Genomic DNA, 11,901 nt, shown 5'->3' with positions numbered 1-11,901 from the left:
GATTGCCCAACCTTCCTTCCGAGGAGTGACTGGTGGGTTTGAACCGCCAGCCTTCTGGTTAGCAGTCAAGTGCCTTAGCCACTATGCTACCAGAGCTCCCAAAGATACCATTAGGGTCTACCAAATAGCATCAACACTCTGAGCATCATAGCCGGTGAACCAATCAGTAGCTTGTAAGATTATAACTGATGCACCTTCTGACAATGGGAGCCATCTCATAGGTTTGGTGATACCTGGGTTATTTGTATGGATGTGGTTAGCTTGTTCCCAGTAAAGGGGAGAAATCTGACTTAGCCTCTCCACTTGGGAAACTAACCAGATGAACCTCTCCCATGTTTGTTGATATGGACCTACAATATGAAGAGTACTGCTTGTGGGTTTGGAAGATTCTTTAACTAGTTCTTCTTGGGCAAATTTATTTAGTAAAGTAGGGGTTATGTTAAGACTGATGGTTAAGTTATGGCTAGGTTTCGTTCAGAGCTGAAAAATGGCCATCTATCAATGGAAAATCTAGTAATAGTGATTTCCTGTAGTGATGGACTATTTCTCCATTGTTCTTATATCCACAGAACCAGAGCAACCCAATCAGATCCCTGTAGTGGAAAAGCCCTCCAGGGAGGCCAGACTGACTTAAGGTTGGGAGGGGACCACATATCTATCAATTAAATCTTTAAATTGTGTGCATAAACATCTGCCCAATCTAGGAAAACATTAGTATCAGCAGGACTGTAGCAAAAGTTAAAAAGAAAAGATAAAAATATGCATTTTCAAGTCTGATCCAAGATCTTGGATGAATCATCTGCCTCAGATGTAATCTGTTTCTGTCCACAGGGGAATCTAAAAGTGGCCTTCAATTCTCTGGTATGCTGGCTAGTCCAAAGAGAAGTCTTGGCCTTTTATAACTGTAACAAATGGATACAAGTTTTTATGCCCTCTTATTTGGCTGCATATGGATTGGTGAAGAGGACTAAGTATAGTCCCTTCCAATGAAATTCTAATTAGTCTTTTATTTGATGTCTTTTACAACATACATATTCTCCTGGGGTAATATTAGGCAGACTTTGGGAGTCTAGTTGCTGTTCATCAAATTTTCTCAAACCTGTGAAACATATTCTTCAGAACATCAGATTAAAGACTGACTACACTTCACCAATTTAGCCTGAAAAATGTCAGAGTTGGTACAGGCAACTAAGGGAAGGATCATAGGTCTCCCAGTAGTTATTTCATAGGGAGTAAGTTTGTGAGATCCAAATGGTGTGCACCTCAGTTATAAAATAACTAGGAGTAGGACCTTAGCCCAGGATAAATTTAAGGTTTCACAAAGTTGCTATTTGAGTCTTTATTATTCTATTAGTTTTCTCTACTAAACTAGAAGACTGAGGATGATAGGGAGAATGTAGCCTTTGATAAATGGGAAAAACTCGACACAGTTCTTGGATAACTTGACCAGTGAAATGAGTTCCAAGATCACTATGAAGAGTGTTTGGTGCTCCCAAGGTTGGTGTCAAGAAATTTGTTTGTTATACATGCTGCAGTCACATGATGGCAACAAGGCTTCTACTCAATGTGGAAATCCACAATACTTATTTGTAAACTTTGGAGGGTAGAAACTGAATAAAATCTAGCTGCCATTCAAGCACAGGCCCTGAAGGTAAAGGTATTGTCCCAGTAGCACTGTAAGGTGTTCTCCAAGATTGTCAAGATTGTAGCGAGGGCAAATAGGGCAATGAGTGGCAATATGTTTGGCAGTCACAAATTTTTTTCCCCACTAGTATATTTTTTAAGGTCTCAGTCATTTTATCTCATCCTTGTGGGAACCTTCAAGTAAGGCTAGCATGATAGGAACATGCAGGACATTGTGTAAGACAGTTCTCTTATAAGGCCCAGTTCACAAATTAGTGGCAAGCTCTTGGTAACAGATTGCCTTTTCCATGCTTTTATTTTGTCTGTTTGAATTAATTGTTGGTGTTTTAAAAGTTTTCCTAAAGGTAATTCATGATGGTTGGAATTGTCAGTAGACAAATTTGTGAGTCCCTTTTTTATAAGGACTTTATTATATCAGAAAGTATAATAAGGTATTTTTTATAAGGTATTTATTATACCATAAATGCAGAAATCACTTGAAAGACAACATTTTTGGCTGCCATATCAGCAAGATTATTTCCTCTAATTTCTTCAGTTTTGTGTATTCCCTTCTATTGATGAGGTTGTATTTTTATCACAGCATCTAGAAGATCTGCTACTAAAGCTCTATAGAAAGTGAAATTTCCAGAAGATGTTAAAAATGCTCTTTGTTTCCCAAAACATGCCAAAATCATGTATAATTTCAAAACAGTACCTGTTACACATAAAAATAATAGATTTTCCTGAAGCAAATCTACAAGCTCTAGTGAGGGCAAATAATTTGGCTGATTGGGCTGAAATAAATTCATGGAGAGTCTGCCATTCAAGGACTTCAGTAGAAGTCATAAGAACATATCCAACTTGATAATGAGGACTAGTAGAATTAGGTTTTAAATAGAAACTACCCACAAACAAAACTAAATCAGGATTAGTTAAAGGGGTCTTTGTTAAGTCTTTGTGAGGGCTTAAAGTTGCTCAGTCAAACCTAGTCAATCATGTGTGGAATAGTTGTTCTCATTAGTTATGGGGAGAAGAGTAGCTGTATTTAAATAGGCCACAGCACGTAGTCTATTGTTAGACACAACCAGGAAGAGAACTTCATAGGTGAGCCTAGTGGCATAAAGTTGTTGTACAAAGACAGAATTAAGTAAGGCAGACACAAAATGGGGCACATAGACATCTAAAAATTTTTGCACCACATCTGCTGTGTGTTCCATTAGTTCGGCACTTGTACCCACAGCCCTAAATCAGGAAGGGTATCTCCTGGCTACGCACTCAAGCTATAGGCTATAATTACCTATAAAGTCTTTGTTGTCATTTGTGCTTTTGAGTTAGTACAGCTGAAACATTTCCAGGTACTTCATATACAAATATGGAAAAATTTAAGTGGGAATTAGGAAAACCTAGAGTGGGAGAGTAATAATCTAATAATTGAACCACAACCTCTTGATCTTCTGGTGCAAATTATAATGAATCCAGCTCAGAGGATTTTTAATATTTCTTTGTTGAGACAACAAAGAAAAATTAGGAAATCAGGTTCAACAATAGCCTCAGGATCCTAGAAACCCCTGTAGCTGTTTCTTTGTTTCAGGAACAGGAAAGACAAGAATAGCTTCTATCCATTTAATCAATAGAGATTCCTTCTTCAGAAATTTGTTGTTGTTGTTATGTGCCGTCCAGTCGGACCCAACTCATAGAAACCCCTCCTTAGGTTTCCGAAGCAGTATCACCACGGAAGTAGATTGCCTCATCTTCCTTCCAAGGAGTGGCTGGTGGGTTTGAACCGCCAGTCTTCTGATTAGCAGTCAAGTGCTTTAGGTACTACACTACCAGAGCTCCCTCTTCAGAAATTAAGTGCTCCAAATATTTAACAGAGGTTGAAATAATTAAAATTTTCCTTTGGAAACCTTATGTCCACCAGCTGCTGGATGTTTTAATAAAGCTACACTGTCTTCATGGGAGCTCTGGTAGCATAGTGGTTGAGGCGCTTGACTGCTCACCAGAAGGCTGGCTGTTCAAATCCACCAGCCACTCCTTGGAAGGAAGGTTGGGCAATCTACTTCCGTAGTGATACTGCCTCAGAAACCCAAGGAGGGGTTGCTATGAGTCGGGTCTGACTCGACGGCACATAACAACAACAACAACAACACACTGTCTTCAAGGCAAGCTTGTTGGGAGGTTGAGCAAACTAGCAAATCATCAGTAATGCACCCATGTGGATTTGTTTGTAAACTGTAAAAGCTGCAAGTTCTCATATGGAATCTGAGAAAAATAAATGAAAGATTCAGTAAATTATTCATGTAAATTGTTGATTTTCCCAGGTAAAATCAAATATTGACTTTCAGAATGCATAGAAATATTGAAAAAGCCAACAGTGGGTCTGCAAAGAACCATTGCCATAAAATGAGTTGGATCTGGAGGGACATAGTAAAGTGATAAATGAGGATTAGGAACTACTTGGAATCTAGAAATAACAATATGGTTGACAGCACACAAACCTTAAACAATGCTCTACCCTCTATTATTTGGTTTTTTTAACTGGAAGAACAGGATACTGGTACAAGAGACAGTTCAATCTTTAGAAAGGAAATCTAGTCAGATGGGAGTTAGTCCTTCTTTTGCTTCTTATTTGAGAGGATACTGGGAAATTTTTTTGTGGAGGTTTATAAATCTATTGGAATTTTAATCAGCTTGGCTGACGAAACTCAATCTACATCTGTGAATGTGGTGATGCATAAGGTTTCAGGAACTAGGGGAAAGATGCTGGAAGGGAGAGGACTAAGGTGAGTTAAGGAGCTCCAGTGGTGTAGTGTCTATGGCATTTGACTGCTAACCAGAAGGCTGGTGGTTCAAACCCACCAGCCACTCCTCAGAAGGAAGGTTGGGCAATAAACTTCCATAGTGATAGTGCCTCGGAAACCCAAGGAGGGGACGCTACCAGTCAAAATCAACTTGATGGCAGTGAGTTTGATTAGTTTGGTTAAGCTGAGTTAAATTCTGGAGAGACAGGACAAGTGCTTGCATATAGCAAATGGCTTCTTCTTCCTGAATATTGTCTAATACAAAGCCTGTCTCTGTTGACTTAGCAAGATCAAACAGACTCAATAATATTTACCCCTGTTCATTAAATTGTAAATTATAATTCCATTCAGATAAAAGATCCTTTCTCAACAGATTGACAGGGGTATCAGAATTGAGCAAAAAAAAAAAAAAAGGGTTTAAATCTTCAACAGAACCAAGAGATATCAAAACAGGCTGTGAATTAATCAATATTTGTTCCTGATTGGTGACCCAATACTTTTGAGGTTTTATTACTCCGATGTAGGGGATTTTGTAAACAAGTAGGGCTAATTGCAGAGAGGGTGGTTCCATTGTCAATTTAAAACTGGCAAGATTCCTCACTGCTAAGTAAAGTCATTTTTCTTTGCAGAGCCACCAAAGGAAAAGTGTCTGTTTTGTCTCCTTCATTCTGAATCAGATTATGGGATTTTTTTTAAAAATAGGGGCTATCCAGTGTTTTGTTTATTTTTTAATTTGTAGTATTTGTTCTTTACAATAGTAACAAATACCTACCTTTGTGCTTTTGGGAGATTTAACATTTTTTCTTTTGACTAGGTGTTGTGATCGTTGCAACTGAAGGTCCATTAACAGCCTTAGAAACCATTCCATCTTCAAGAGTCCAGGAAAGTTTGTAAGCAAGGTTGTATAGCTTGACAATAGGATTGTCTCCCACTCTAATTGATGTCCCTTTACTCAGCTGAGATTTCAGATTTAAGACTCGATATGAAAACAGTATTGAAAGTGCCAAGTCACCAGGAATAGTCAACTTGAGTCTAGAGTACTTAGGAAATTTTTAGAGCAGCTAGGATGGATAATGATAATAATCAATAATATCATCTTAATATTGCTTACAAGAGTGAATTTTAGTCCAATCAATTAGAGAGAAATTTTGGGAAGCCACAAGCATTTTTCTTTTTCTCATGGCCCAAAAGTCTTCCAAAAGCTTGATGGCCATTTTATCAACATTTAAGGGTAAAGTGGCCTTGGAGTCTTTCCATTCTGCCTGTTCCAGCCGTAGCTGAGCTTCCACTGGTCCAGTGATCATGTGAACAAGCTGATATAAGTGGGGAGTCCAGGCTGGTAAGATCCAAGGAGGATTTAAAAGATCTTCAGGAAATTTGTTGGGGTTTTCATGGAGTTTGGAAAAATCTTTAACAATGCTACATAATTCTGAGTATGTCCACAGGACAAAAGTGCTTTAGCATTACTGCAAGGGTGAATTTTAAGGGGTAATTTAGGCAGTTTATTTGCTTTTTTTTTTTCTTTCTCAGGAACAGTAAAAGTTCAAATAAATTGTTATCAGTTTAGTAGGAAAACAAAGAAGGGTATAAAGATTTAGCATCCATCAAGGGAGCAGAAAAGTGGTAGCTGAAATTTGACATTGTAATTCTTTTTTCTGTTTAGTTAATTTAGAGTCAGTTTCCTTCAGGGAAATAGTTTTACTATCTTGATGTCTTTTGGAGGATTCAATATACCAATAAAAATAGGCTTCCCACAGGGACTGTTTAATTCAAGAGGCTTGGGTCTCTAAATTTCTGCACAGAAAAGATAACTTAGATCAAAGAACCCCAAAGTAGCCACTGATTTCACTGTATCGAGTGAGGTTATGCTAGCCAGACAAGAAAATGCATGATGAAGGACAATAATGCTTGTTAATGTAGTGTGCAGGAGTCCCAGAACCCAGTTCCAAATCCCCTTTAGATGTGGCATTTCCCATCTTATAAAGACAGTTACAACAAGCAAATTTTGCTTGCAAGAACCAAAGCAAATCCACAATAAAACTTGAATAATAATCAACACAAGGGAACAGAGCATGGATTTGAGGGTTTTTTTCCAAGAATTTGCAGAAGCAGAGAGCTCAAAGCATCACAGCACATACCATGCCTCTGTCCTAATGCCTCAGGTATAGGGAAAGATAATTCACCTTTGAAATCCTTCTTCTGATGCCAGAAGTGTGAACAAAGAAACTCTCATACTCTTTTTTAGGAGTTAAAGAAAAGGAGTTTTAGTGAAGAATATTTTACAGCTTGAGGTAGGCAGTGCTAAGTGACAATACAAAGTACTCCAACATTCAAACAGAAAGAAGGGTCTATCTACTTAGAGAATCAGGGAAAGATAGGGGTTTAATGATTGAAAAAATCAGCTTTAGCTGGAAGTCCTTTGAAATGCAGAGGTAGGCCACATATTTAGGAAGGAGTGAGTTACCACCTAAGTGAGTGATGTCATTTGGCTTGGTTATACAAGATTGCAGTATTAAACATATTGGGAACAAATTGCTTCCATCTTGACACATTCTTCCCAAGAACAAATGGTTTACATATTGACCTTTTGCTTCCTGGGAATGCATGTTGCCCTATCACTCTTATATCTGACACAAGTTCCTCCAATTTGAAACTTTCCATTTACAAATCCAATAAACATTTTACACTCTTCATATGTGCTATAATGTTTTTCATTGATTCGTGACTCTAACAAAGTGTAGATGTGAAATTAGACCTTTAATACATTTATTGTTATTGTTTTGCATATGGTTGGCTTTCTCTAATACTACTGCTTGCTTGTTTGTTTTAACCTTTCTGAAAATAGACCCCCAATGAAAGCTCTAATTGGCCTTACTCAGATGAATATGGACAATACATTCTTAAAATTTGATTATGTGTGGAAGGAGAGATATTTAAAACATATAAACTTTGTACAGTCTCTTAAGCATCAAGCAACAGTTCAGTTTTTATATTTTTCTGTTTTTGCAAGTAATGAGGTTTCTAGATATAAGATTTGACATAATTAATGAGCATCATTAGTTTACTCCATTATTTTAGACAGATGGAAAGAAATAGCAAGCTCAGAAATAAAAACTGCTGAAACCAAAAATTATGCCTGTATCATTTTTGCAACATCTGTGTCTAGTGTAGCAGGTTAAGATGGGTTCTTAATGGGCTTGCTTCTGGAATAAATAAGCAAAACTGTCTAATTAATTTCAAATGTTCAGTTTGTTAAGATAACTCAACATCACATAGAACATACAAAGAAACTGGTGTTAAATATAGAAATATGTCTCCTACTAAGAACCAAATAAGCAAAGGAGATCTCTCAGTACCCCAAATATATTCTATTTTACATATAAAATATGTAAAAGCTTGGTTATTCTTACAGGAACATTTTGAGAATCAAAAGCAATACAGAAGTGCAAGTTTCATATCAGTTTTGAACTACCATGCAAACACTGAGTAGTAGTATAATTGCTGTTATTCATAGAGGCTAGCAATGACATGACAGCAGCAAGAAGTGACTAGAGGTAGTTTACAGTAAAGGAAGAGGCAGAAAAATTATTTAAAAAAAAGAGAAGACATGAGAATTTAATAAGCACTATAATTGAAGCCATTTAAATGGAGGACAAGTGGTCCTAAACAGTTCATTGTATTTAGGAATACTATTTTTTTTCAAGGAGTTCTGGTAGTGCAGTGGTTAAAGCATTTGACTGTTAACCCAAAGGTTGATGTTTTGAATCTACCAGCTGTTCCATGGGAGAAAAATGAAGCAGTCTGGTTCTGTAAAGATTAAAATCCTTAGAAACTCTATAGGGTAGTTCCACTTTGTCCGATATGGTCGCTATGAGTTGCAATTGACTCAATGGCAGTGGGTTTATTACATTACAATTAAGTAAGAGTTGGTATCACGGAAGCAACCATAATCATCAGGAAAATATTTAACCAAACACAGTGTTCTCATTTTTAAAAGATATATCATATAGTTAATTCTTATTATACATGGCGATTATGTTCTATAAATTCCTTGTAAACACTGAACAAGTGAATACCAGACCAACTTTGTGCATTGGAGACTCAATGTCTGCTACTTTACACACGTCACATGTTCATAAATGACCACAGCACACTCTGAGTATTGATTTTTGGCTTACAAATACATTTTCACAAGTAAGCAGATTCACAAATATGGAATCTGTGAATAATGAGGAGCAACTGTAGTTTAGAAAGTTCTGTCCAGAATGCTTTGTAAAATAAAATCTTTGAACCAAGTTAGATGTGAACCCTTATATACCCACCAGCCACTTCGCAGATGGAATCTACTTCCATAAAGATTTACTGCCTCAGAAACCCAATGGGGGTTATGAGTCAGAATCAATTCAATGGCAGTGATCTAGAAAGTTCATTAATTGAGAATGATAAATTCTCTCAATGGTCTCCATAGTTTACTATATATATCTGTGTATGTGTATATATATATATATTTAATATTTTAAATTTAATTAGCATATTTGTTCATCTATGTTTCCTCAAATTCATAAACAGTAGAGACAATAGACTAAGGCTGATTGTACCAGAGCCCTAAACCTGATGGGCAGAATTGTCTATGCCTGGAGAGCTATTGTGGGGTTGTTGAGACAATAATAGAACTTTTGACATTAAACGCATGGCCAATTACTGTGGTATTGGTTTTGTTCTGTTCTGTTACATTTTTACATGATGTAATATCATACCAGGGAGCTCTGGTGGCATAGTGCCTAAGCATTTGACTGCTAACCAGAAGGCTGGCAGTTTAAACCCACCAGCCACTCCTCGGAAGAAAGATTGGGCAATCTACTTCCATAGTAATACCGCCTCAGAAACCCAAAGAGGGGTCACTATGAGTCAGGTCCACCTCAACGGCAGTGTGTGTGTTAATATCATACCATGTAAGTAATTTTAATTTATTTTATTTTATTTTTAGAAACTGCTGCTCCAAGACAAGGAAATATGTATACTTTGTCAAAAGACAGTTTATCCAATGGAATGTCTAGTAGCAGACAAGCAGAGTTTTCATAAATTCTGCTTCCGATGCCATCACTGCAACAGTAAACTGAGGTAAATGCTTTTGTCATATGTAGCCCAAACATTCTTTGGCATTCTTTGACTTGCAGCTGCATCTTCCTTCCTTGTCACATGGTCATCCTCCCTCTGTCTATATCTGTCTCTGTGTCTGTTTCTTTTATAAGACATCATTCAAATAACATTAGGGCCCACCTTGCTCCAATATGATCTACATTAACTGTTAACATCTTAAAAGGCTTTATTTCCAAACAAAAGTCACTTTCATAGGCACTGGAGGTTAGGACTTCAGAATATCTTTCTGTGTTGTGTAATATATCCGTAACACTGCCTCAGCTTTCTACTGGCATAATAATTGTTTTCATTTCATCAGACCTCAACTTAGATTTTATATCTTCATAGAAGCCTTTTTTGACCCCAAGAATGGTCAAGTCTTCCCTTGAGTATCTTAAATGCATTATTCCATTTCCTTCTGGCATAAAATATTGCTATAAAATGTCTGATAATATTAAATTTCTTTCCTTTATAATTCATGTGCTCTTTTTTTAGATGTGCAAAGAATTTTTTTTCTTTAAATCTAGAAAATTAACTAGAATATTTCTTAGTATTTGCCATTGCAGGTTGATGGTGTCAGTTATGCAGTGTGCTCTTGACCTATGTGGTTTCAAACATTTTATATCGAGAAAGATTTTTTTAATTATAACCTTTTTAGTGTTTGACTTGTTTACTTGTTTTAATTTTCTTCTTCCAAAACTCCTATCATACGTACATTGAGTACATTTTGCCTGTCTCTAATATTAGTCTGCTTCTCCCTAATCCTTCTTACCTTTCCTCATTTAAGTTTTATTTTTTTAAATTTTCATCTTATTTTTTTGTATCTCTTCTCAAGACACTTTTTATTGTGTTTGTTTGCTGTTGTGCTTCTTTTAGCTTAGTTTTTATTGCTGATATGGGTTTCTTCTCTTTTTTTTTTCTATTTTTTTCCTGATTTCTGTCACTTCATTTATGAGATTATCTAATTGTTATTCATGTTGTCCTTTCAGGCCTTTTTTATGATCTTACTGCCTTTTCACTCATTTTGAAATTGTAGATTAAAGTTTTGACTTCTTTTGAGCAGGGCTTTAAACCAGCTTAGCCTGATTCAATCATGGCCAACAAAGCAACACTAGAACATTCCTGAATTTTTAAAATGTGGGTGAACCAGAATGCTCAGTGAAGTGGGAAACATTAGAGGTCAAAGTTTAATCTCTCCTAGAAAACAAGGGCAGTGTGTGCATTGCATAGCAATCAACTCTCTTGACTGGCTACATGGAAAATTGCAGTGCCCAGCACAAAATTGGTGACCACCATGATGCTTTGAAAGTGATCTACTTTCCTCGGTCCTGGCAATAATCTAGTCTCCTGCATCAGGCTCCTAAAACGGGTCAGAACACATCTTTTGAGTCTCCCATTCCAGGATTTTGACCTGTAACGTTTCCTGTTCCACTTAATCTTTTGGATCATCTAAATGTTAAAAATGTACATCTATTCTGGCTTTGCTTCCTTAGGCAAGACTAAACTCATTCAAACCAGTTTTAAAGCCCTGGTCTTGAAGATGATTTTCAGACATGTTTTCTTTGTCTGCAGGGACATTACCATGCTCTTTGCATTATTTTTTTTTTTTCTTATAATCTTCTCATATAGACTTTACCTTGATATTATTCTGTTGCTCATTATTATGTGAAATTAGTTTTCCTAAACTTCTGAAGGAAGTGAAATTTAGAATGGCTTGTCTAACTTCATAGAGCTCCCTCTTTTATTTAGACAATATTGTCTATTGTTTCCATATGCTGTTCAAGAACATATGGAGACTTGATTTCTGCTACTTCCTGGCTTGATTCCTCTTCCCATGTTGGTCAGGACCTTCTCTTTCATTTTTGTTGTCATTATCCCACACAATTTGATTTCACTCTCACATTATTTCCTCAATGTGAGACCCTGTTTTAAATATGGGCTTCAGAAGATCAGTTTTGAGAGTTTGGCTGCCCTAGCCTCTTCAGTTTTTCTTAGCACAGGCCTCTTGCACTCATTGGCTATTGGAGAGAGAAAAAACCCTCCCAGTTTCTGCTGCTGTTCTCTGATTGGAATGTGATACTTTCTAGTCAACATTGGCTATATCTTTGGGAGTCTTATATTTTTATACAGAAGGTGTCTATTAGACATCTTCTTTTCTCCCTCTGAGATCTATAAAGCAGATATTACTATCATGCAAGTCGTGTGGCTGATGTAGGCTTGTTTTCTTTGCTTTTATTTTGGAGTTGATGGCAATCGATCCCTGGTCACTTAATTATAAATTGTTATAAATGTTATCCATGGGTTTTAATTTTTTCTATCTAGTTTCCCCTGTTATGTG

The 11,901-nt window shown here is 36.7% G+C and overlaps 1 protein-coding gene across 1 annotated transcript in view; it reads left to right on the top strand.

The window, feature by feature from the left end:
• Positions 1–9,506, top strand: part of XIRP2 (xin actin binding repeat containing 2) — a 433,022-nt gene extending 423,516 nt beyond the window's left edge. The window contains exon 9 of the mRNA XM_007947184.2: positions 9,412–9,506. Coding sequence (XP_007945375.2) covers positions 9,412–9,506 — 95 coding nt within the window. The remainder of the gene's footprint in view (positions 1–9,411) is intronic.
• The last annotated feature ends 2,395 nt before the right edge of the window (positions 9,507–11,901 follow it).

The sequence above is a fragment of the Orycteropus afer genome, unplaced genomic scaffold, assembly GCF_000298275.1.
Source record: "Orycteropus afer afer isolate SDZICR_OR568_19922 unplaced genomic scaffold, OryAfe1.0 scaffold00001, whole genome shotgun sequence".
Lineage (NCBI taxonomy): Eukaryota > Metazoa > Chordata > Mammalia > Tubulidentata > Orycteropodidae > Orycteropus > Orycteropus afer.
This window is presented reverse-complemented; position numbering and strand designations above follow the sequence as displayed.